General features: G+C 43.2%; 1 protein-coding gene across 3 annotated transcripts in view; it reads left to right on the forward strand.

The window, feature by feature from the left end:
• The window catches only part of slc45a4a (solute carrier family 45 member 4a), a 33,985-nt gene that overhangs the window by 2,227 nt on the left and 5,015 nt on the right, over positions 1 to 26,743 (forward strand). For 2 of the 3 annotated variants that reach the window (XM_086014211.1, XM_086014209.1), the window contains 13 exons: positions 12,419 to 13,482; positions 20,550 to 20,738; positions 21,998 to 22,177; positions 22,627 to 22,817; positions 22,888 to 23,074; positions 23,292 to 23,738; positions 24,497 to 24,771; positions 24,851 to 25,012; positions 25,218 to 25,317; positions 25,419 to 25,499; positions 25,580 to 25,710; positions 26,307 to 26,375; positions 26,471 to 26,622. In XM_086014211.1, coding sequence (XP_085870337.1) covers positions 13,188 to 13,482; positions 20,550 to 20,738; positions 21,998 to 22,177; positions 22,627 to 22,817; positions 22,888 to 23,074; positions 23,292 to 23,738; positions 24,497 to 24,771; positions 24,851 to 25,012; positions 25,218 to 25,317; positions 25,419 to 25,499; positions 25,580 to 25,710; positions 26,307 to 26,375; positions 26,471 to 26,622 — 2,459 coding nt within the window. In that variant the 5' untranslated portion in view covers positions 12,419 to 13,187. Of the gene's footprint in view, positions 1 to 2,444; positions 2,542 to 12,418; positions 13,483 to 20,549; positions 20,739 to 21,997; positions 22,178 to 22,626; positions 22,818 to 22,887; positions 23,075 to 23,291; positions 23,739 to 24,496; positions 24,772 to 24,850; positions 25,013 to 25,217; positions 25,318 to 25,418; positions 25,500 to 25,579; positions 25,711 to 26,306; positions 26,376 to 26,470; positions 26,623 to 26,743 lie in introns of those variants that run through there. The other variant, XM_086014212.1, reaches the window with a different exon arrangement.

Here is a 26,743-nt window from a genome sequence, read left to right on the forward strand (position 1 = left end):
ACCTTTTTTAACTGAACAACAGGTCATAACAGGCAGGTTAGGCGGATGATGCATCAGGTGACCATTTTGTACAACCATGGTATCAATATACAAACTCACATGTACACTGCTCTCTATTCATGACGTTGGTCAGCAGACTAATGATATGAAGTTATAAAGAAAGCGGCTAGCAATCGTGCTGCACAAAACCACAAACATGAGGAGCAGAACAATACTGAATAGCTCGGCTCAACAAGAATCTCGAAAATACGGCCTTGTGGTGGCCAGAGAGGGTCCGAATGATTCCGACAGCATCTGCACTTGAGCAATCGTCTCACTCGGGTTCCGCGTTCATGCGCTTTTGCGGTTTTCGCTCGCAGATGGCTGCAAGCTGAAGTGGGAGCAATCCACTTCCTCTTGATGAAATATTTGCTGACTGTCACTTGCTGCTTAGTCAGCACACAGACGTAGTGACAAGCACCCTGATGCATCCTGGCACAAGTCGTCACATGAGCGCACACACTCGTGACCACAAATGCAACGCCAACGAAGCATTCGGCACACTTGGAAACAGATTGTTTACATGATTCCTTTCCTGTTCTTTCATTGTCTGGAAAGATGAAACAAACTGCGAAATCTCAAACTCCAAGCCCCAACACGTGTTCCGTGACGATGGCCAAGCTCCCATGTTGTACGGATTAACATTTGAGACTACGTATATTCGGTCAGATTGTTCCGAGAAAAAGTCATATGTGCATTTCGCTGGGACTATGTCATTACAAAGTTGAGAGTAAAGTGTTATTTTTTCAAATAAATAACAAAGGATATGTATTCTTGCGAGAATGACCATGTAGAGTACCTTTGCAAGGGAAAAAAAGTCACCATCTTCTATAATGAAAGTCGTATGATGAGAATTAGTTTTGGTCATCTCTGAATATAAATGAAAAAAAAACTATAATATAAAATCTAAAAATATATGTTAATAAAAAAATATTTTAAAAAGTTGTTTGAAAGACAAATATGAAAAACATGTAACGTATAAAAATAACATATATAAAATAGTATAAAAATATGAAGAAAATAGCGAATATAGTGAACGAATATACTGGAAAAATTCTGAAAAAGTTGTAATCTGAAATAGTCAGTTCACAAGATTTAAATTTTAAAGTCTGAAATTCAGAAAACAAAGTTCAATTTTTTTTTATTAAAAAAGTAAATTTTCAGAGAATAAAGTTAATCATTTTTGAGAATGTAATTATCTTATGACAATACTTTTTTTCTGAAATAGTCATAGTGTTGTCACAGTACCAAAATGGGGACTTTGATCAAGTACCTCCATATTGATACTGAAACAGCTATTCATCCATTTCCGAACCGCTTACTCAATACAGCAAAAACCAAAACACCAGAAAAAGCCGTGCAAATTATACTGTAGCGTAGCCGAAATGATGTTGAGAGGCTTAATTAGCCTCGACAAAAAAGACTTAAATTGTTCTACTGGGGAAGTACTAAAGCACGGAAACTAAAGAGCTAATCATCTTACTGTAGTAATGCAGCTATCCCAGTAATAAGAAAGACCAGACAACAGAAATAAGTGGAGCTAAAGTGAAGAAAATCAGCGATGCCCCAGATATATGATTACTATTGAGTTTGAAGTTGTGTGTGAGTCGTAGAATCGTATTTTTGATTGTGATGGTCATTGTCGTCCTTACTTGAAAGCATTCCCGATTTTCCGCAATTTTTGCCGTAGAAGCGAACCCTGACAACCACGCGTTAGCATACTAAACTGACCTCCGGGACCTTTTGTTCATAAAAATGACCACCGGTCAGAACTGGTTCTCGCTGAAACATTTTCAGGGTAGAAAAACAGGAAGTGTCAACCTACCGAAATTCAACTAGTAACCAGCACTTCTGTTCAGTCATCCGCATGACTGCTGGCGCTCATCTCCGACGCTCGTGACACCGAAACGTTTAGCGCTGGACAAAAGTCCACTTCCTTGGACGTTCGTTCTTCTTCTTGTCTTGAAAATAAATTGACAAATTAATCCGTGCTGGTTGAAAATGAGGTCAGGCCAGCTCGCCATTTTACGATCTTGAGGTGTTTGAGAATGGAGGTCCCACTGGATTTAATGGTCGTCGGGAGACTAGACTGAAATCAAGAACTCACGCACACACACACACACACACACAGCAGTGCTGATCTAGTGTGAAGATAACCTATTTCCGACTGGTGGGAAGGTTTTGTGCGTAAACCTGATTGAGGGTGTAAAGACAAGGTGTGTTTCTCCTCAAGTGTGTGCGTGTGTGTGTGTGTGTGTGTGCGTGTGTCTGGTTTCACTTACATCAACACCATCCATAGTTCTCCTATCTCCTTTCCATCTCACTCACTCTCTCTCTGGCACACACAAACACACAGTGGCGGCTATAAAAGAAGTCGCGTGAATCCTGCCGGAGTCAAAAGGCTCGAGCTGCTGAGGATTAAACAGGTCCTTGTGCCTTTTTCTTTTCCTAAATGCATTTTTGTGGACTCAGCAGGCAAACGCTGATGTGATCCGGGTAAAGGTCAGTTCATAAATACAAGATTTCTGAGAGGCCTTTGTAACTTGCATGCGAATGCTCGAGTGTGTTTGTTTGTTTGTTTGTTTCTTTACTCTTTGGTGGATTGGTATCAAAGTCTGTAACGGTCAAAATTCCCTCAGGAAATGGTCCCCGATTGTTATTATGACAATAAAAAAGAAATCATAATAACGGCACAGGTCAATGTTTCAAATAGCATTTTTACTGTCATACAAGAGTAAAAAGAACTGAACCACTGTTCGTAAGACATAAAATGCCATAGGTGGTGTACTCGCCCAGATTTTGGCTATTAAGATTTTTGTAAAGGGATTGCTGATTTAAATGAAGTAATTAATCGCAAAAGTTTTCCATAATTAATCACGATTAATCATATTTTTCAAGTACAATTTTTTAACAACTGATATTTACTTGAGTAACATCTTGGAATTAATATGGAAACAAATTAAAAGTATATTTTGATTCAAAGATGGTTCTAATGGCTTTCTTGGATCCCTGAATACGATTATTTTCCTGTAAAATACAATTGTTGAACAATACACTAAAGACGTACAACTAATAAGGTGTTTGAATTTGGATTTGCAAAATGCGCACATTATTTGGGATTTTTCCAATGAGCTATCGAGCAACATTTTAAAGTAAAACTGCTTTAAATGCTCAATGAGTTGAAGTCTTCCGTGATTTTCCAATCACATGGTTCCGCATCCCGTTAACGTCAAAATTGGCGGTGCCCTTCTCATTATTGTTGACGCTGCCATTTTAGATTAGGTGAGCAAATGCCAAATGTGAGATGGGGACGTTGAGGGTGTGGTGTCATGTGTGCAGGGTGTGATCTAACAAGTGGAGTTAATCATTTGGCTGTGCCCTGAGCATTGTTCTTTTTAAAAAAAAATATTGTTACAACACTTGTGGAGTTGAGAGTTTGGTTTTTCTGGTACATTTTGGTTTTACTTCCAATTGAGACGACCGCTGGGACGTTGGATTAGAGCACAGATTTGTTACATTCTATACTAACCAGAAAGATACAAACAATACATTTGTTGGCGCTTGTATAACTGTGTGGACATGGATGTGACATAGAGACCAAAAACTCATCAGTCACTTCAAGGTTTCAGGGCATACATGTCCATGCGAGATGACTACAAGAAAAACAAAATCCCTTATCTTTGCCAGAGGCAACAGTTATACTTTGTCGGCTTTTGTGTGAGGGGATGTTGAGTTGAGTTTCACATTTAAAAAACGGTCCCCAGGTGCTTGAATAAAAAGTATCTTAAATTATTTGGTTAAGAAACACAAAGGATACTTCACCCCTTAGGGGAGAAGTAAAAGCTTAACTTTCACTCCGGGGGGCAGAGCTTCATCGCCATGCCACCAGATTAGGCTTGTCAATCAGTGCAGCAGATCGGTGTATGTGGTGCATGCAGTAGATTGATCACAGAACACATTCTTCTTCTACCCACAATTATCGGACACTGAAAACACTGTTAGCTAACGCTAGCCTATGCTAACACTGCAGCTCTACTTACTTTGTGGCTTTAGCATAATAATTTCAGTGTCTGGCAGCCACAGCAGAAAATGATGGCTCTTCCCCTATTATGTTTAACTGCCAAGTCATGGGCGGAGAAACTCTGTGTGGGGGCGGTTATTATGCATATCAGCGAGATTGTGACATCACAGTCTGCCAACATTTGGAACGGTTCGTTTCGACCCATTTTTAGAAATAGGCAGTCAACAACAGATTTACTTTCGCACTTGATGGCTCAGGAGCCGCTCCAGAGACGCAAATATGTGTATACGCTATTAAAAAGTCAACTTTTCCCTTGAAGAAAATGTAAAAATTTGCTTAGCCTGAACCAAGGTTATACATCAACCAAATTTCAATGCAATGCAATTCAAATCAAATTGTCACCCGTGTTCTGTGCACACTAAAACCTTGAACTGACATCAAATAATCACCAAAATTCTGCACCGTCATCTGGACCCGCACCAACATTTTAGACTTCGACAGTTTTGTACAAATCATCTACAACAAAATAAAATAATGAAAATGCCCTCTGGCTGTTACCGTTTTCCAACGCAATGTTTATTCAGACAACAGTGTCTCAGCCCACAAGTTTCAAAATCCTATTTTTAGACATCTTTTACAAACACAATGGCGTTCCTATTGGAACCGGTTTGAAAATATGCAAACACGGCGAATTGCATTTTGTTTTGGGCTTGTTATACAGAACTACATTCCATTATGTCGATTCCAATCGCTTGTATGCTAAAGGTTGGCATTTTAATTTGACGCCAGTTTGGGTGTTTGCTGTTAAAACTGGAATCACCAGTTTGCCTGTGCACATTGAACTGATGTTTTGGTTCAAGTGGCTTTCTTTTCAAATGACAAGATGGCTGCTTTTTTTGGACAGGAGGACTGAACTGTCTCCGCGTCCATAAAGTTATTTGATTAATTGATTGAAGAACCGGGTCAATTGTATATGTCTTGAATTGTTTTTGTGGAAAACATATGAATGTTTATCAGCGTATTTTGAAGAACTTTTTGAGTTTGGCATTTTGTTTTCCCGCCCCAAAGCATTTCATGGATGTCAGTTGTATACTGATTTTCGCTATTCGTGAATCCTCCACAATTAGTGGCAGTCGACTGAACTGCTATTTTTTTGCTTAATTGTGTCTTGGTCTCATCTTCATTCCTGTTTTTGACTTTTTTTCTTAAACATCACAAATCAATTATCAGTGTCATGAATACTGTGTAGTCAACACACCCACCCGTACGAGCTGTATAAATCCATTTTCGTCTGCCTAACAAATAAAAGCCTCCCTGATGGGTGAGTGGACACATACATACAATCAAAAGAATGTTCATTAAATAGTTCATAGTTCACAGTGCTCATTTCTTAGCACTTATCATTGATTCTGCGCAGCATATTTCAGCATAGCCTTGTTTGTAGTCCTTAAGTTCTATCTGTTCCATCATCATTCCGGGAAGAAAAACAAACAAACATGTGACTTTCATTTATTTTTAACAACTTTATAGTAGACATTTTTGTCAGTGACAACAACTATGCTGTATTTTGTCCTTAGTAAACCTATTACAGTTTGTCGCTGTCCTGCGAGTCCACAAGTAAAAGTAGCATAAGTAAAAGGTACACAATACTATTTATTGACAATACGTGTTCTGCACGTCCTTGTTTCTCCGTTGTAAGTCCCCAAGATCTCAATCTATCAAGAGCTCCACTGCAGTTTACATTACCTCTCTCTATTTTATTTATTTTATTTTTTTTGTCACGTGGTCATCCGTGAAGGTTGGAAAAAAAAAAAAAAACAGCATTTGGACTAAGAAAGCAGCAAGAAGTACAGAGTAGGAGTAAGAAGTTCTCCGAAAAAGAATCAAGTAATGTACAAATGGCTGAAAAGTCTACTTAAGTAAATAGAGTAATCAAATATTTGTACTTCATCAATTCCAATTCAATGGGGCACAGACATGCTTGAGATGCGCACGTCTGATTGCGCGGTTTTTGTGGGTAGGCCGATACCCTTTGCCAGTAACGTGACTCCGCTGTAGAACTAGGGCAAGATGGCCAAGTAAACATCACACGGTTTATAAAATGCTCCAAAAAGTACCACCAGTTGAGTGTAAGACATGCAAGTTTAGCATCATCCCATGGGTAAGAAAGCACTAAATTGAACTGTTTACAGCTTTTTAATCTCAGAGAGACCATCACTGCCTATGGCCCTTTTCTGTTGAAAGCAGCTGTCGCTGACCTCGGCACGCGTCTCATTTTCTCAAGAGAGCAACTCTCAGCAGCTGTGTGAACACAGCGATGTTCAATTCAGCAAGCTCTGTCCGAAAGAGACCGGCCAATAAGTCTATCGTTAGACCTTTTTTGTGCCAGTTTACGAGCGATGCTGCCTGAAAGTGGATAAGTGGAAAGCGAGAATAACCTTGAGTGTGTTCCTCATAGTCATCTGTGGCTAATATGGCACTTGGATGATTTATTATCGCGACCATTTTAAATCATTTTGTCAAAGTGTGTCAGTGTTGGAATTTTTTTTAATTTTGTGTGAAACCTCATGCCAACAGTGGGGCCTTTCTTTTAGTTAAATACATTTTGGTATAGTTTGTTTTTGGTTGGATTTGGCCAAGTTTGCATTGGATTCTGGACCCTCAATAAACTCGCCATTAATTAGTTAGCAGATGCTATCTTGAGCCCGGTGCAAATCTGGCTCGCCCGTGGGAGACTTTTGTAAAAGATTAATTCTGGTTTCCCATGACCCTGCTGTTAGCGCTTCCCCAGGCCACCACCTGCCTTAAAGGCCTTATGAATCATGCATGCATGGAACAAGGACTGTAACCACTGTCATTTGTTACTCTGTGCTCTAACAAATGACTCAAATGGGATAGAAATAGATGACAATCTCGCTACAGATGTACAGAGTGACACTCTTATCAAATATAAATACTATAGTGTTGTCTACCAATTAGTGATCAGCCATTTAGCTGTTCACACTTACTACCCCCACCTTCCAGTATGAAGTGTTATTGGCTGGAATAAACTAATGTTGCATCACAAGGGTGTGCCTGTAAAAACGTTTTTGTTTTGGGGGGGGAATATTTCACCTTACAAAATTGCTAACTGCTGTGGTTTTTGGCCTGGCTGGGATGTTAGCGTGTTAGCAGTGATAAAACTGTAAACCATGCAAATTGGTCTGAAGTAGTTAGCAAAACAAGTATAAATCCCATCTTCCCTTTATTGTGGTGTGCTTGTTTTGTTGTTTTGTTTTAAGAAACAACGGTCAGCTAACTAACTTGCCAAGTTATTATTTGGGCAGATGACTAGCTTGCTCGTTAGCAGTGCAATGGTAGAAATAAGGAAAATTGGTCTTTATGAGTCAGTATATGAGTTCTAAGTCTCTCCTTTCCTTTATTGTGGTGTTTCTTTTTGAGACAAATTAAATTGTTTTTGCAGCCTAGTATAGCTAATTTATCTGCTGTGGTTGCCCTCTGGGTAAGTCATAATACTAACTAGCATGATTGTTAGTTGTGATAAAACTAAACAAAATCAGGCTAATTGGTCTTTGTTAGCTGTTATAACGCATTTATATCCTCCCCTCCCATATCTATCCAGCTGATGCGATTGGTATGTTTGCCAATCTGGATGCTAACTAACGGGTATGTTAGCGAAGTTTATTGTCAAGGTAAGTAAGGGTTCAGGTGTGGATAAATTTAGGCTTGTTTGGGTGTCTGAGAGGCTAAAGTCAAATCGGTATACGTGTTTCTTTCTAGACTCGCCATGCAATATGGATACATGTGAACAGCAGGAATATTATGTCATAATTTCAAACTGCCAGTATTGTGGTAATCCGTGTGTTATGAGTACAGGATTTGTCATTGACGCTGGCGCGCACGTTGTAGCGCATGTGTCTCCTCTGCACTTACTGCACTGCGACCGCACTGCACCCAAATGCATCACTCTCGCGCTCTCTGACTCTCTCTCTAGCGCTCCCTCGCTCACTGAGATCCATCTGCTTCCCGCTGCTGGGAATATGGATGTTTTTCCATGGGAATACCAAGAAGTGGAATGGGAGAGTAATTTGTTTTGCATGCATAGCCTGCTGCTGTATCTGTTTGGCCTCTGGAATTTTATCTTACCCTGTTTCATCTTACCTGCTAGCGTTAGCGTACCCTTTTGCTCTACCTTAACTAAAGACCCTGAGAAGACCATCGTGGAGACTGTGGAGTGTAAAATAACTCCACAGTCTCCGCTACACTGCTCCTTTCCCCCATTCTACATATGTCTCCTTAGAATAATAAAGGACGTGTCAGAACGGGTCAACGGAAGGCGTGTGATGAGTCTCTTTGTTGACCCATTGTCTACGCATGCACAGTGATGTGCAAAAATCCTCAGCAGGCCCGGCGGTATGTGAACCTGATCCTAAGGTCTTCAGCCTAGTAATCTATATCCAGTGTTATATGGGTCAGCGCTAGGTTTTGCATCACGGCCTCTCACGTGCCTCACATTGCGCTGTGACCGCAATGAATACCCAGGTGCACCCCCGGTGGGAAAAGTAGTCCTCTGTGGAGCTCCACATCCTTCCACTTAACTCTGATAGCTTTTATGAGCTTCAATCTAATCTGTTGTATTTAAAACAGCACTGTCTCATGCCCTTTGCTCTGGTTTAGGGTTCACTCAATAAGTTCCAAGAAGAGCCAAACAGGAATCCCTTTTGTAGGATCCAAGCATCCCTTGAAAGCAACTGAATTCTATCGCAAACAGAAGTTACATTTGTTCATTCAAGGAAGTCCTTTGTGGACTGTTAAGGCTGCATATATAATTGAGAAACTTCATGCTGCCTAAACTGACTTTTTGTCATAGAAATTCCTACACGTTTTAGAGGGATTACACAACAATTGTTGGGTGTGGGAAGCAAAGTTATCCGGGAGGAGACCGAGGCCAAAGTTGAGAAACGTACGGACTCTGGAAAATAATGCTGCAGCATCCAGAGCTAAGGCACAACAACACACATGCTAATGTTATCTTACCCAGCGGCCGTCTCAGCTCTGCAGTGATATACTCCACAGTGTCTACTCGGTTGCTCTATGCCCTGAGTTGCTGGGCCTTAGAGCTAAATGTTGCAGTTTATATCCTAGAGCTTACACTGTGCTATTCTTTGCCCTTCAGTCTCCTCCCGTGATAACATGTCTCTGTACCATCAGCCACAAAAATCGAATTCTGACTCTATCGGGTACCAGCTGGACTGCGGTGGATATTTTTTTGGAAATGCAGTCATACAGAGCACAGATTCCAAGGGCACTGACAAAGACAAAAGAGAACAGGATGAAAACAGACAGGAGAACAATAACATTGGAGTTGGATTTTATTATACAGTGATGCCTTGGGATACGAGTGACCCGACTTGTCTTTAGACAATTGTTCCAAAAAGAGGCTTCAAGCTGTTTAATCATACTTCCCTTTGAAGTTTACTTTCAAACAAGGTGTAGAGCAAATAGAATAACACATTGTGTAAAAACATAACTAGTTGAGGAAAGTCAGCAAAATTCATCTAAATAAACAATGCAACACACTGTGCTAACAAATGGTTCGATAAGACTTTAAGCAGCGGATATTTGAATACAACTGTGGACGATCAGTTGTAGACAATGTAACAATATTCACATGTATGTGTTACAGCACATATTACTGCAGCATACTGAGCTATTGGAACCACGTATGACAGTGCTACACCCTGTGAAGAAATAGACATGACCAGTAGCGGTCAGATCACTCATTGTATGTTCTTGTGCATGTGGTCGCAACATGGGCTCAGCTTATATGGAATTACAATTCAGCTCTTAAGAGGTTTTGGAGAGGGTGGCTGACATTGACAACAATAAACCCGCGTGTGAATGGAAAGGGCTGGAATAAGGAGGAAAGGGTGACTTAAGGATAAGGTCGTAAGAAAGTAAGTAGCAACAGAGGAACAGCAGCAGCCTGTCAGGGTAAATGATCTGGGCCGCCGAGCCAATCTAACAAATAAAAAACCTTACAAAGTACAATCTTGCTTTTTGAAAGTTCAAGGCCGGGGACAAGTGAGGACGACAGACGTCTCCCTTGTCTCACAGACCCGCACCAGATTTGTGAGGCTGAAAATACACACATAAGGGGGTCTATTTTAGTGAGTGATAACTCTTTTGCCGCTGACCAGATTACCTGGGACGCAGACACAAACTGCCCGCTAACGTCACTCACTGGCTTAACTTCCTTGCTTCTGCTTTTTTCACTTGACCAAGGACTTAAAAAAACAACAACAACAAAATATATACATGTTCTCCCCTTCCTGGGTACTTCCACCCACATTCCAACAACTGGATACATTTAATTGAATACTAAATTATCCATAAGTGTGAATGGTTGGTTTTCAGTATGTAATCAAATCACCAAATGCTGACTTGAAACTTCCCACCAAGCCTTCAAATGCGCCAAATGTCTTGCTGAAATGATTGAAGATTGAGGGGCCAAATGCAACCTTTGGTTAATTGCCTGACATTGTGTCTCATCTCAGTGTTCCTGTCCATATTGTTTCATGTTGCTCATGTTGAATGTGTGTACCGACGTGTCTGGAAAGGAGAGAGGCTATTATGTAATCCGCTGCAGTCTGTGAGGTCACAGAAACGCGCCTTTATGAAATATTAATGACCAACCGGAGTGCTTCATGAATCTTAATGCTGAGACATGTGAGAGCCCTGAGAGGCATTGGGGAGAGGACTGAAAGTAAGGAGAATCGGGAACAGATAAATGTTTTCGCCACAATACTGCTTAGCTTGACGTTTTTATTCTGAATTTTATCATGTTATTTATGCCCAAACTACTGGGCTGACAGATTACAAATTGTAGCGTTACGTGTTGTTAAGCAAAAAATGGGGTGAAGCTTAAGCCTCTTTCACGCAGAGATCCTGCAAAATTGCCACCTCAGAGCTTAAACTTTTGACTTTTAAGACATATTGCAATGTACAAGCATTGAAACAAGCAAAGATAAATGGTTAAAAACACCACTCACCATTATGCTGATTATTATTGCAATTAGCTAGAGTCCTGCGCATGTTGGTCTCATCTTGCGAGTGTTGTAAGATGCGCAAAATTAAGCATTTCACTATTGCTTTAATTTTATGAGGATAGACTTGCTACCGGTAGAAAATTGGCACACATTTGTTTACGACGACGTCGGTGTCATAGCTAAAGCAAGACGAATGTCGCAATGGTGTCGTCGTATATTCTATCAAACAACTTCTATAATGAATGAAGTTCTTGTTTGCACACAGTCTGTGCATTATTAGGATAATATTTTGGTGCCAAAGATAGATCATCACTTGATGACACTTTGAAGATTAACGGCAATCAGAATAGCTCACGCTAGTTAGCTAGCAAAAGCAGTTCTGTACAAAGAAACAGGTGGATTATACTTGTGTTGCAACAAGTTCGTCTGAATCTCCATGTAAAGAGGCTGCTCTCTCTGATTGCGGAAAATTGTCAGGTTGACTTACCCCCCAATCCACAAAAAGAAAAAAAGGATAAATGCTGGCTTTTATCACACAGTGTTAAAGGAGTCTGTCATAGCGCTTATCTACCGGTTACCCACTTCCACATATAGTCCCATGTCAGGGTCGCTCATCTCTTGTTCTGATCTCCACATTGCAGATTAGTTCCCGTGAGCACAAGCCACATATTTGTCGTCTGGCAGTTCTTCGAGACGCCCGAGCACGGTGGCACGCTTTGATGTTTGTCCGACTCCATCCGAGTTTCTCGGAGCGGGCAAAAGCATCACGTGCACCCGGCAATTACAGTCTATCCGCCAAAAAAGAGATTTCATTAAAAATGGCCCCTTTTCATAGAGCAAGAATACACACGCCTGTGTGTTGGCAATACCGTGTGCCTCTAAGCATCAATGCACGGCTATTCAAGGGTTTTTCATAAATTTTTTTAGTGCAGCTACTAATAATTGATTTGTTTTTGAAGATTAAGAAAAACATACCACACATTGTCCTTTCTTTTTCATCCCTACTGACCGCCACGGGGCGGTCATTCGGGATTCATAGAACCGTAGTGACAGACGTAACTTTCGTTTTATACTCAAGTGGCGATGAAGCACGTGTCCACGCTCTGTGTGTAATTGGGGAAGAAATAAAGTAACAAAATGGAAATCGCCCGTAACAGGAGTGTTGAAAGGAGAGTTTCCCCCCAAACTGTAGTTTTTAAATTTAAATTGAACTTAATGACAAAATCTTACCCTTTTTTGGGGGAAATGTGCTTCTTAAAGAACTTACCCAGTTGAATGTTCAATTCTTCATTGTCCATCTTACCTTCAGATTCATCAGCCAATCGATGGGGATTTCACGAGGAGCTCCGCCCACCACCTCCGCCGCCTGCCCGCCCACCTCTACCTGCGGCCTCCCCTTCAACCCCACCCACTCCCTCCAGCCCTCCATACACAAAATGACTCTGGAATTCACTGAATGGTTTTCTATATGGATTTTTACCCCCTGTAATAGACAGAAACAAAAGTAAGGCGAGAGCAGGAGACGACCTCGATGACCAATAAGCCATAAACGCACGACACACACACACAAACACACCCAGACACTCCATCCATGCACAGACCACATGCAAACATGCTTCAGACAAAAGAAAATTGCACAAACTTTGAATGTTGAGCACTCTCTTTCTGTGAAAATTCAGCTGCTTCCTATTTTTATTGAGTGGATTTTCGGCAAATCGTGGGAAAGCTGATTTGGTCAGGGTATTTTTGTTTTACTCCCGTCTTGTGGAGAAAAACGCCAAGTGGTGAGGAAGGTGTTAGGAATGCCGCAGTGCCGTGAAAGTAAAATTTCTTGCTAATTTTCTGGGTTGTTATCCAGCTGCCTCCAATAGAGATTCATTTTACTTTATTAGAATTTGACTGCAGCCTTTTAAATTACAGCACTTTAAGAGTTTAGTTTGTAAGGTCTTCATCTCACATCTGTAAGCGGATTATTAGACAAGCTTTGTCAACTGTGATTTAGTTCAAAAGTGAGTGTGAGTGGGACGCTTTTTCGGATCAGCACTTGGCCCCCCCCCACACCCCCACCCGAGGCGTGCATGCCCCTGCCCGCCATGCCTCCCCAGAGCACGGGCACTGACGCCATGCAGGTGGGATCACTGGTTGCCGGCGCAGAGGCCAAAAACTCCACGGACGAAGACAAGGGCGGGGACGCGGACGGATCGGCGGGAGTGGGGAGCCGCCCTGGCGTAGGCGGTGAGGAGTTGGCGAGCGAGGGGTCCATCGATGGCATCCCCCTGAAGAGATGGCTGATGCACGGCGCCATCATGTTCGGCCGGGAGTTCTGCTACGCCATGGAGACGGCGCTTGTGACGCCTGTGCTGCTGCAAATTGGTAAGAACCCGAACAACCGGAACATGCACTCAGCGTAACTCCCATGGCAAAACATGTTCAGGCTTTATTTTAAGTAAATAAATACATATGAAGAAGCATGAAATAATTGACATTCACACCGTTCGAAAAACAAAGCCCAGATGCGGCATTTCTGTCTGAGTGTCGCTGATTTTAACATGATGCACTCAGGTTGATACAGTATAGCGATATTTTTCTTATTGTGGTTTTGGCATGCGTTAATTTCGCGCGCATATCCGTAAAGCTCCATTGGTCACGCAGAAAAGGCGACCACGGCCGATTAAAGTAGACATGCATTTTTTTTTTACAATTACAAACACCTTCGAGGTGTCTGAACTCATTCACTGCCATTGACAAATGTACTTGTATTTTCACTGTCCAGCCATTCAGAGAATGGATGGATGTATAAATATGAAGTATTGGATGTAAAGTATTCAGATTGAGTGGCATTTAATCAGTGAAAACTACTGTTGATAAAGTCCCTCATACTGTTAGAAGCGGACACGAAAAGTCGTGGATTAACACTTTAATACAGATGTCCCCCTCCCAAAATTTAGCAGTTCAGTGTGTATGATGTAATTCCTCAAGAAACCACAACAAAAGACACCACCTTTTTTTTTTTCTTTCACCACCTTTTTTTTCTTTTCCTTTTTATCCCATAATGACAACCTTTGACAGGCACAGTAGCAGCAGCAACAACAACAAAATCCTCCTGGCTGACGAACACAACAATGAGCAGTTGTTGGCAGAACATGAACTGAAAAAACTTAGTTGACTGGATTTTTGCGAGGTTCGAAAAAAAACAATAGCAAAATCTTGTTCGACCAGTTCAAGTACCGTTGAAGGCTTGTGGTTTTAGGGAAACTCTGTGGCTTCCAGTGCGTCTGCGCATGTAGTTTGGGTGAGCCCGTGGTGATACAACTCCAGTGAAACGTAGGTAATGTCTGCCTTAAGGCCTAGGTAGACCAAAAAAACGCTGGCCAACAATGACAGACGCTTACCCCCTGGCGGATTATAAAAACGTAAACAATGCATTCAGCTATATTCTTCGCTCACGATGAACTCCCGCACGAAGTAAACCATCACGTTCTTGACACGGAATTGTGAAATGCTTACATTGTCAACCCTCGCTCTTGTACTTAAGAAGATTAAGGCAGCGGAGGCGTGCTTTCTGTTGGTGCTCCGAGTGCTGATTTGCTAGCTAACAGCCAATCAGAGTGACCAAATATCACGACTGGCGACGCCGATTCAACATGCGTAACCGAGCCCAAGACGCTTACAGACGGGTTACGACACTACGGCGGTGGCCACTACACCAAACAGACGGCGCATTCGGACGCCACGTCGCTTCACGACCTCCGACGTCGGTTTGGTCTATCAGGGCCTTTACACGGTCAAGACCATGCAGTGCTCGCCGCCATTGAGATGACAAACTGCATTGCGAAATCTTCTAAGGTTATAGCGGCAGAGTGGAGGAAAATGTTTTCCACATTTATATCCCCGTTGGAATCCAAATTGTGTCGTAAAAACCGTGAACTGGATCAGTGTTGTCAGTCAATTTCTATTTTGGTTTCCAGACATCTGCAAATGATTAAATTACTTTGAAGTTTGTTGTGCTCAAGTGCTGGTTTCAAGTCATTACTGTCAGGCCGCAGCATTCACCAGCCTGAACATGCCACTTTGGTATAACATGCAACAAAACAAAAGTGTCGATGAGGCTGGCTGTCCTGTTTCTTTGGACTTTTAGCTGCAAAAAAACACTTTGGAATTACCTGAATTTCTGCTTTGATATGGTGAAAAAGCGTCATGTGATCTCTTTGATCTTTATCAAAGTCACAAGCATGCACAAACACAGTGTTCTTAAACTATTACCACACAAGCACCTCTGTTTTCACTGGACACAATGTAAACATTCATAGGTCGGTATGGGAAATAAATGTGAAGCCCTGTGGCTAAAGCTAATCGGAGCCAAGAGTCAGTCAACATGCAGTCCCCTCCAAAAGGTATTGGAACGGCAAGGTTTGTAGCATACTACATTTTGGATTTCAGAGCAAAAATGAATGAGGCCAAAGTTCAGAAGTCCAGCTTTTATTTCATTGTATTTACATCTAGATGTGTTTAACATTTCCAATTACAAAACCGTTTGTGAGTGGCTTCAAACAAAAAGTGCTCCGTTTTGAGTTGTTGAACGCATCTCCATGTAAATGCCATGAAATCAAAGATGGATTTAGGAGCGTTTGTCTCATATTCATCTTTTGATTTGAAACCCAAATGTCTTCAGTATACAACAAAAACAAAGGAATTGACCTTGCCGTTCCAATACTTTTGGAGGGAACTGTACATAATATGTCTGCTCTTAAGGGAAGTAACTGAGATCAGCATAAACAAAAGCTTTTATTTACCACACTCCCAAATAATTCCGCCTAGTGGGAAGCCAGTTGGCCTCCGTGCCAGGTAGCCTCCAAACGATCTCGTCATGTTAGCCGGGAGGATAATCTTCTCAGATGACCTTGCAGGCGGTGCACCAGTGGGGGGGGGGGGGGGGGAGGGGGGGAGGGGGAGTTCTTACGTAAATGACTTTCTCCATGTCACCCAGCCGCTGATCGCCTTAATCTGACCCTCAGTCCCTCACGGGAGACTGGCCTTTTAAAAAGGACTGATTTGCACAGGAGCCAATAAAACGGAAAGGGAAGCGGGATCGGAAAGCCGCGGGGCGTGCCAATTGTGCCCCCGTGACGGTTTTGGAGACCTTTTGGCCGCAGTCAGCGTCTTTCACACCTCTGACGCGACTCACCAGTCTGCTTGGCTATTTAAAACCCGCTCTTCCTATTTATAGCCCTTACATAATCTCTGTGCCAACTTTCTGTTATTAGGCTTACCATTATCCACGAGCCCTTAAAGGGTTTTGGAGTCTGCCAAGCGTGGCGACAAGGCGGCAACGCTGGGTGCCCAAATAGCAGCCCGCAGGCGAGAACAGTCTGCGTTCATGTTTGCCATTGAGGACAAAACCACAAACCATACACATGATGAAAGGCACGTATGTGCTTGCCATTACTGTAGGATGTGTGAGGAATGCTGAACTGTGTGTACATGTCAGCATATTGCTTCTAACATGTACTGTACCCGCCCTTCTTACCATCTTTAGGGGAGTGAGGCTAACAAATGGCTGCTGAGCTCTCAGGTAATTCTGGTGGGCACAGAGGAAGCTGATCCTCACCTTGGAATGTGAACGTTTTTGATTATTTGTACTCCCAGGCTTCAATTACAGTCACGTTAATAGTGAGCGATAGGGACTGGAGATGGGAAATGGAGGTCCGCAAAGTAAAAAAAACAACAAAAAAAAAACAAGTGCTTCTACTCTGATAGGGACTGAGACATGCCACCAGTAGTGGGAAATGTGCAAGTCAAAATGGCAAAATGTTTTAAATTGTCTCTAAATGCCACAAGACGGTAGCAAAGCACTACTTTTGTCTTAATGATGTTCCTCAACTCACTTCAAGTTACTTGGCACCGCGATATAATATCAAGGCCAAATATGGTCTGAATGTGGTGTAATTTTAATTTGCTAAAAATGGCCTTGTGTTCTGTCTAGGAATACGTCCGAATAACGAGTTCCTACCTTGCACTATGACAGCTGGTCATTTGTTCATAAAACGCAGACTAATTTGTGCACAAACACGCATGCATGAGTGCTTTACACGCAACCAGGCCGGAGCCAGAAAAAGCTGTAATGGCTGGCCTCTGGCTTTTTGTGTGTTTTTTTTCCCCTTTTAAAAAAGAATACAAAACCATCTGCTCAGTCTCACCGACGCTTGTTGGCAGAGGATAGGATGGATAGATGGATAACAGGACGCTTGGAAATATCCTTGAATGAATGAATGGTTACATTAGTCGCTGAGTGCGTCATTCACTTACATTAAAGAACGATTCCCATCAGGGAGGGGCGCATGGTATCTGGAATGACCTCAGTTTTTAGATGTTGTTTAGACATGGACAAAATTTAATCTGTTAATGCACCTGTCAGGTTTCATACAGAGAACTGCTTTGAAAATGTTCTTTGCTCAAAATGGGTCCAGTTGAGCAACAGCATAAAATGTCCACATTGAAGACTTTCCAACCGGGAGCCACCTGAATGTATCACCGTGTTTGTTGAAGATGACCACGACGATGCTCTTGCCGCCTTACTACTGGGCTCGCCGTTACATAAAATCCATGGCCTCTGATTGGCTTTATTGACATCTGTAGTAGCGGCGTGCGCCGGTGGAAACTTCCCGTGCGTGATAGTTCAGCAGCAGCGGGGTGGCCCGCTGTCAATCCCGTGTGCTCCTTCGGTCGCGTGACTGCCGAGCGGCGTCTTGTTACCGCCGAATAAACAGCATTTGTTGTTGGGACGTTCTCCCTGTTTCACACTCGCGTACATGTATGAATCCTTCACTGCGGGGAGCTCAACTGCAGCGCTCTTATGTAACCCAGCTCACTACAAGTGTGCGCGTGCGAGTGTTGAAGAAGAAAGATCATATAATTTAGTTGAGGTTATGGTTTAGAAGTTGGATGATTGAGCGGTAGGGGAAAGTAAAGTACACAATACGGACGGGACGGCACCTGTTGGGAAGTTTATTCTCGGATGTCAGGAGATGTTGGCATGAAGTTTAACACCTGATTCCTCTTGCTCTGTTGTGTTGAAAGCCGTTGTCCCCCACGAGTATTTTTAACATCACACTAGACACTGGCGCTGACTCAGTCTGGTTTTCCGTTGTTGTGCCATTACTACTGTACAATTTATATCAAGTCAAACTACCTCGATAATCACCTTCAATACATTGCAGGGAACAAAGATAAATGATCAAGGGTCATCGTTATCGATGACCACTTTAGCAGGTAAAAAGCTGCCTGCAAAGTCTTTGCAAGTGATGGGTCAAAAGATGGCATAGAAATTTTGAGTTGGCAGTAGAGGGCTAAATAGTGATTGATTGCTTGAAGTGGAGAGGTGAATGGAAAAAAGATTTTTTTTTTTATTGTTGATTAGTGGAGTAGATCCACATATGGGGGCGTGAAGCGGACACATCGGCAAACACATTTCAGAAAATATGATCTCTATATTGAGTCATTTTTCAAAAGTCATTTTTCCTCAATATGTCCACTTTAAATCCATTGTGGTGGTGTACAAAAAAACCTTAGCCTTAGCTTGTTGCCTAATGACTTTTGGAGCCCTAAGTGTATGTAGAACAAGACACAGCCCAAAGTTTTGCCTGTGGGGAAACGGCAGCCATACAGTGAGCCTCATTCAGGATCTTCTAATAACAAGGGGCTTGACTGTTGGCGCTCGCTGTGCCACTTGGTTTGGCTTCCTCCTCACGAAGTTACTTGAGCAACTCGAAACAGCAGAAATTTTTTGGTGTCGTAAGCTTTGCAAAAAAACAAAAAAAGAGGAAATGGTAGAAGGGACGCTTAGATGAGCGAGCGTCGATTTTGGTTCCCACCATCCATCACAGCTCAGGAACACTCCAGTCTGTTCTTCCTCACGCGTTATCCACCTCACCTTGGCTTTGACCCTGAGCCTTTCTCATGCTGCCCTCCCCCGTTCTCTCGCTTTTTCTTGTTTCTCTCATGAAAAAAAACTTCCTGCAAATTCTCTCAGTATTGTTTGGATTTTTTTTGTGTGCATGTGTGCACGTTTGTACCGACAAGCCAAGTGTGGGAACTGAGGCCTGTCATCGTTTACCATGTGGTCTGATTGTTATTATACTATTATACTGCTGAATGTGTGTGTGACAGTGTCAGGGGGGGGTTTGCAGCTACACACGCTGGTCACATAAGGTACACTCGCACAACTCTCATCCAATGCAAGTGATGAATCATAAATCGGCCTTTAATAAGAATATAATCATAATAATGATTATTATTGTATTTGAGTAACTGAGATTATTAAATACATGTACAGATGTATGTTTGTAAAATGATTTTATTAACAAAGCTAAGTCTTGTTTTTAACATGAACTGTTAATTAAATCATTTTAAAATAACCAACTGTTTAATAAAATAAATATAAATGTTCTATCTAGTGCATTTGTCCATATGTATGTTTTATTTTTATTTATAATAAATCAATGAACCAATCATTTCATACAAGTGCATTTTTAAAATTTAATTGAATGTATTCTTGTCTTTAAATTCAGTTATAATTTAATTGCAATCAATGAACTCATTATTTTGATGAAATAAATAAAAATGTTATGTATACAGTATATGTATATGCAAGTTGTTTTTTTTTATTTTATTTACAATACATCGACTAAACAATCTATTAAAATTAAAAATATTAAATGCATGTTTATATTTATGATTCTCATTTCAAAATGGTATAATTTGTTTAATGAAAACTAGATATCCTATTTGATTAAAAAAAAAAAATTAATTAATCAACAATTGGTTTAAAACAATTTTATAGATACAGTCAACATTTCTGTTTTAACCCAAACTGAACAAAAATGTTGAATGTACATATAAAGTTTTATTTTATTTTATTTTTTTCATTTATACTCGGGCCACATTAAAGCTTGTTTAGTGGTGGTGTAGAAATGCACTGCATCATTGTGCGTGCGTGTGCGCCAGTGTGTGTGAGACAAAAGAAAGAACGAGGGAAAGTTTTCCAAAGCGCACAACAGGAAGCGTCGCGTGAGTTACGTCGCCGTATTCGCCGGAGCCAGGAAGCCCATGATGATGGAGTCTCCGTGGCGACGGGGTTCCCAAGACCCGGTCGCCGCGGCGGCGGGGTTCAGGACCTGTTTATGACTTCTGTGTTTCTCCGTCGCCTGAGAAACACGATATGTAGACACTGGCGCAGGAACAGGAAGGTGGTCTTGAATGAGGGATTGGTGCTGACTCGGCATTCCTGTGCTGCTTTGGCTTGGGTTGGGTTGGAGTGAACTTGCCTGCCTCGCCATCAAGAGGTTTTCAACCCAATAATGATTATAGCTCACGCACCCTCTGTGATAATCCAACATTGGCGCTGAATTATTGTCAGTGAGAAATTGCATGTGTGCGTCCAGGTCTTCCAGAGCAGTACAACAGCTTGACGTGGTTCCTCAGCCCCGTCCTGGGCCTCATCTTCACCCCGCTGATCGGCTCCGCCAGCGACCGCTGCCCCCTGCGCTGGGGCCGCCGGAGGCCTTTCATCCTGGCCTTGTGCATCGGGACGCTGATCGGAGTGGCGCTCTTCCTGAACGGATCGCTCATAGGTGAGAGGATGATCACGCACACGTCATGTTACAGCTCCAGTGCGGCAATTTTGTACGGGAGGGTGCGTACCCAAGAAAGTGAGCGCCTGGTGGGAATATGTACAGTCACCGCCATATAAATAAGATTTAGTTTGCTGTTGTTGTTTTACTGCTATAGCTAGCTTTCGAGGGGAAGACTGCATCATATGGGTTAAAGTTATAGTTGGTTACATCACCATGAGGTCATTTCAAAGTTGGACGCCACACGCCCTCGCAATTGATTGACAGTTTTGATCGACGGGACACAGATATTGACGGCACTCAGTGTTGTTCTGGTTGGGATGCTGTTGTCATATGCTCTTATGTACTCTTTTTGTTCTTTTCAGTCGACAATATGATTCACAGTGCATTAGTTTTATTTAATTACGTTGGCTTTCACCATAATGGGGATTTTACAGTGCATTCGATTTATTTAATTACGTTGGCTTTCACCATAATGGGGATTTTATTGAACAACCACTACTGGAAAGACTGGAAAGTGTGTTTTTTTTGCAGTCTTACCTCATTTTTTCAAGTCGTTCGCTGTAAACTAATAGCGATCAATACAGAATGCAAAAGCATGAAACAAATAAAACCCTTTTGGAAACAAATTGGTTCCCCGACGATCGATAAAATAGATGACACACGGTTCTTGTACAGTCAGAAATTTGACTTGTGAACCTAAGTCAATTGTCGATTCATATTCACACTCCTGCTGAGGCGTTTGAACGCAGTGTGTGTGTGTTGACATGGGAACACAGGAGCAAGCAGTTCACAAGAAACTACTTCCTCTTTGCTTCCCCCTTTCAACCAATGATGGTCCACTTCCTGTCTGGAGGCTAGTGAGCTGTGCCACTCCATTGTAAACACACACAGACTGTGATCTCACAAACACATGCACATTTCTAAATGCGTGACAGCTTTGCAATGTCAATCTGAGTTATTTTTGTTCTCACATGCAAGTGGTCACACCCTCAACATTTTTTGTGAAAATGTATTCATTCTCAGAGGTCCCTAACATGACTGCCACCAGTACACATGACTAAAAAATAAGTCTCGAACACTTGTATCACCCGTCAACACAAAATTTGGTGGACATAGCTATCAAAAGAGGACAGACAAAAGTCTCAAGGACTCATGTCTGAAACTGAATGCAGTCGGCCATTTGGATTCAAAGCTGCCAATTTAGGCTAATTCCAGGGCTTGTACTTTGAAGTATAACTCCCGTTTCCCCATTTTAGGACTGTCTTTAGGCGACGTTCCAGGGAGGCAGCCCATAGGAATTGTTCTCACCGTGCTGGGAGTGGTAGTGTTGGACTTCTGCGCCGACGCAACGGAGGGCCCGATCAGAGCGTACCTATTGGATGTGGCCGACACTGAAGATCAAGACATGGCACTCAACATCCACGCCGCCTCGGCAGGTAATGCCAATTAAAGGCTGCCGCTCAAATCTGCCTTGAAGAAAAGATATTGTGCGTTGTTTTTACCCCTAATTTTAATCGGTTCTCCGGTGACCCCGAGCGGAGTTCATCGCCCATTTTGCCGAGCATAATTTGCATTCAGCTAATGTGTTGGCGTTTATGTTTACCTTTAAAGGTATATGTTGAAGTGGTATCGGTATCATAGTATCAGAGCATTTATCGGTGCATCACTATTCAACATAACGTGGTGTTAATTCGTGGGGTGATGAATGGAGTGCCTCTGACAAAACTCACTTCATGCAGCTCTGCTTACCGTTTGGCTTTGACATCACAAGTGTTTCATTCAGTGCAATCGGGCCGCCTCGCTTCGTTAATTGAAAGTGGAAATATTTGTCCATCCGAAATTAAAATGTAAATGTGTCCCATTTAACTGTGTGTTCTGCGCGTAGGTCTTGGTGGCGCTGTGGGCTACGCTCTGGGCGGTCTGAACTGGACCCACACCTTCCTGGGGGACATCTTCAAGTCTCAGGAGCAGATCCTGTTCTTCTTCGCCTCCGTCCTCTTCTCTGTGTCTGTGGCGCTGCATCTGCTCAGCATTCAGGAGCAGCCCTACATCCCCCTACATGACCGGCTGGACCAGGTACTTGTTTGTGGTTTTGTTGTTGTTGTTTTCTTTGTGTGTGTAAAATCTAACACAAAAGTCTGTGCAGGAGAGTCCGGCTCGGAGCCACCCACATCCTTCATCCAACGGCCGTGCCGGGCTTCTCCCTCCGAGGCTGGAAATGATCGGAGAGGACGAACCAATGGACAGCTTCAACCTTTGCGACGCATACAGGGACGATCTGTCCGAACCAGGGGATATGGACATGGACTTCCTGGAGGTGGAGCTTGTGAGGAGTATGTTTTGCCCCCCCATTCTCATTTTGTCTTTGTTGCATCTTTCTCTCGGTTCTGTCAAATGCCTGTCAAGCCATTTGTCACTCGTTTCGATGATTGACCAGCTTCCCCACGCTAAAAAAAATGGTCAAAAAGCTTCTTTCACACAGAGAAATTATGCCACGAAATAGAAAATCCGATGGCCCTAATCTTCATTCTGTCTTTACTCTTATCGTAGGTAAAAGCGACAGCGTCCTCGCCATGACGGACGCCACCTTGGACCACATGGACCACGACGCCTTGTTCCTTTGCCACATTGAGCCGTCCATCTTCGCCGACCGCCTCTCGCCCTATCACGACTCCCCCCCGGCCGCCGCGCACCTGCACGCCAACCGTAGCAGGCCGCCTTACCTGCTTGCCAGCATGCGGCACAGCAACAGCGCAGGGAGTCAGGATCTGCTGCGCCCCCAAAGCGGCAGTCACCTCCCAAAACAGGATGGCAGTCCCACCAAGATTTGCCGCCTCTCGGCGTTCTTGCAGGAGATGGAAAACGACGAGGGCCAGGAAGCTTTGCTCAACAACCAGCTGAACGAGCAGCGCACCCTGAACGGACACATTGATGCCACAAACACAGCCAACGGGTTGAGCGCTAAAGGACAGGCGCATCGGGCCGGAATGGTCAAAGGTACTTGTGCTAATGCTAATGCTAACTACATTCAGCCGTACATTTTCTACAACGCATGTCATTTCTCGGGTTGCGGATCCGCTGTAGCCTGTCTCAGCTGAGGGACGGGAGGCGGGGTTCATACGTATTTTGCCGCGCGGCCCAGTTTCCGAGGCTTCTGCTTCGTTATGCCGTAGCACATGTTGGCATCATGTTCCCTCAAAGAAATCTAGCCGAAGAACTCCAGCAAGTGTCGGCAGCACTCGTGACACTCTGTTCAACATGCCTGACTGCAGGCTCCACACACTTGTCTTTGTACTCCCCACTTGGCTGCTGCGACACATGCTTGACACTATCTGAACCAAATAAGTTTATCTCGGTCTCATTAAACCACAGGACAGTAATCTATGTCCTTAGTCTGCATGTCTTCAACAAACTGTTGTCTGAAGTCTTGCCTGTGCATTTTTACAACACTCTTCCTTCTGGGTTGACAATCATGCAGAACGTTTCCTGTTAAACCACTTTATGGTCTTTTTGACCATTGGGCTACAGTTCAGTTTCAAGGTGTTGGCAATCTTATATCTTAGACCAGGGATGGGCAACTTGAGCGATGGAGGGGTCCGCAATTTTTCCTTCATCGTTACTGGGGGCCAACGTGACAATTAGAACATTTTGCAAAATTGGACAGCGACGATATGTATGTGTAGAAGAACATATACCGTATATATTCATGCATATATTTTCATCTGTTTTTACTGTATATGTTTATTTCATTTCAGCTGCCAGTACCGGCGCTCCCATGCGGCTGTCACGCCACCATCACACCTTCTACCGTCAGCCATCTTGCACTTTTTCCTACTACGGCCGTGTGGGCAGCCACCGCTACCGATACCGGCGGGCCAACGCCGCTTTGCTCATCAAGCCGTCGCGCAGCATGAACGACCTGTATGAGGTGGAGGCGCGACACAGGCGTCGGAGCCGCCAGCACGACCGCCGCCGCCGCAGCGCCAACACCAACTCGTCCAGCGGCGACGCCGAGAGCGAGGAGGGCGAGGCGAGGCCGCTCGGACGCCGCCGTCGACCCGTCGCCCGTAGCCACGATGGCTAACGCTACGTTCTCTTCCCCTCATCAGGTGGAGACCACCATGAGGCTGCTGTGGCTCTCCATGCTGAAGATGCCACCCGAGCTGCTGCGCCTGTGCTCCTGTCACCTGTTCACCTGGTTCTCCATCATCGCCGAGGCCGTCTTCTTCACCGACTTCATGGGACAGGCCATCTACCATGGAGATCCCATTGTGAGCGCTTCCCACAAGCATGCAGGCTGCACTCTGAAAAAGGGCAAATGACAAAACATTTTCGATGCCGCTTATTTTCATTAGAGTCAGTGGTTTTTGCAGTCTTACGGGAGACTTTGACACCGTCCAGAATGCGAATGAATGGTGCTTGTGCAAAGAAGCCACCACTGGCTAATGAGTGTGCTTTTAACTGTGCTGCTTGCAGGCTCCAGCCAACTCCACCGATTTGAGTAATTATCACAGAGGCGTTCAGATGGGATGTTGGGGTCTGGTTATCTACGCCATGACCGCCGCTACTTGCTCAGGTAACAAACTACACATGGAATGAGGCTTTTGATATTACTGGTGGATTTTTAGCAACATATCAATTCTGCATTGACACCTTTTGTGACTTTCGTTGCTCTAGCTCTCCTTCAAAAGTACCTTGACAACTTTGACTTGAGCATCAAGGTCATCTACATCTTGGGAACCCTCGGATTCTCCATAGGTAATAACAACATCTCATCATCAAAATCTTAACATTTTAAGACAAGCCAGTGGCCTTATTTTTATGTTTTGTTTCTATAGGAACTGCTATTATGGCCATATTCCCCAATGTGTATGTTGCCATGGTAACGATAAGCAGCATGGGCTTCCTCTCCATGAGTATGTCTTACTGTCCCTACGCCTTGCTGGGACAGTACCATGAAATGAAACAGGTAACAACAACATGGATTATTTGATTAGAATGTACGGGGAGATGGGCACACAACCACAATTTTCCAGACTGAATGGTTCAACATCCGCACTTTTCCCAGTACATCCCAAAATAATTATTCCGCCCATTTTGTTGACATCCGCATTTCTCAACCATTCCTACTTCAAAAGATTGACAGAATTCGTGACAAGTTAGGAACCACTTTGCACACACGGCCGATTCCCGCAATTCCACATTTCAGTGTCTCGAAAGTGTCTGTCACACCCTGGTAATTTTAGCACAATTTTCCACAGTAAATATTCGACATTTCCACAATAAAATTCCCAAAAAGAGATACTACCTATTTACCTCCTTCCACATATCTCAAAGTGATTCAAAGCAGTACAACTTGAAGTTGCACAGTCCACATTTCACCAAATTCCACAGGACCTCTGTTCAACTAAATTAGTATTTACTCTAAGCAATTCTTCGCAAATTGCATTCACCAGCTTCTAAGATGGAAAACAACAACAAGCAGTACATTTTACAGTCAATCATCTAGGTTACACTGTGACCTTGACCGCTAATGCTAAAGTGTGAAAATGCATTTCATTGCAGTACACCAGCCACAGTCCCGGTAGTTCCCGTCGAGGATTTGGCATCGACTGCGCCATCTTGTCCTGCCAAGTGGGTCTTGTTTTATGCACGACCTTCATTCACATAAACACATTGATGACATGCTCCGTTATCCATTGATTATGTTCACCTGATTCGTGTGGTAGGTGTACATCAGCCAAATCCTGGTGGCTTCAGCTTTGGGTCCCATCGTGGAAGTGGTCGGCAGCGTACGCGTCATTCCCGTCGTGGCCTCCGGGGGCTCTCTGTTGGCATTCCTCACTGCTTGCTTCCTGGTCATTTATCCCTCTAATAGCAGGTAGGAAAATATTTTAGCATTGTAATGCAACTGAACTGAGGGCCAAGAAATTTGAAGATTGAAAAAACACAAGGTGCCGGTTACGTTAGTGTTGTTGGTCATTTAATTTCACTGATTTACT

The sequence above is a fragment of the Filicampus tigris genome, chromosome 18, assembly GCF_054856515.1.
Source record: "Filicampus tigris isolate MCC_2025a chromosome 18, RoL_Ftig_1.0, whole genome shotgun sequence".
Classification (NCBI taxonomy): domain Eukaryota; kingdom Metazoa; phylum Chordata; class Actinopteri; order Syngnathiformes; family Syngnathidae; genus Filicampus; species Filicampus tigris.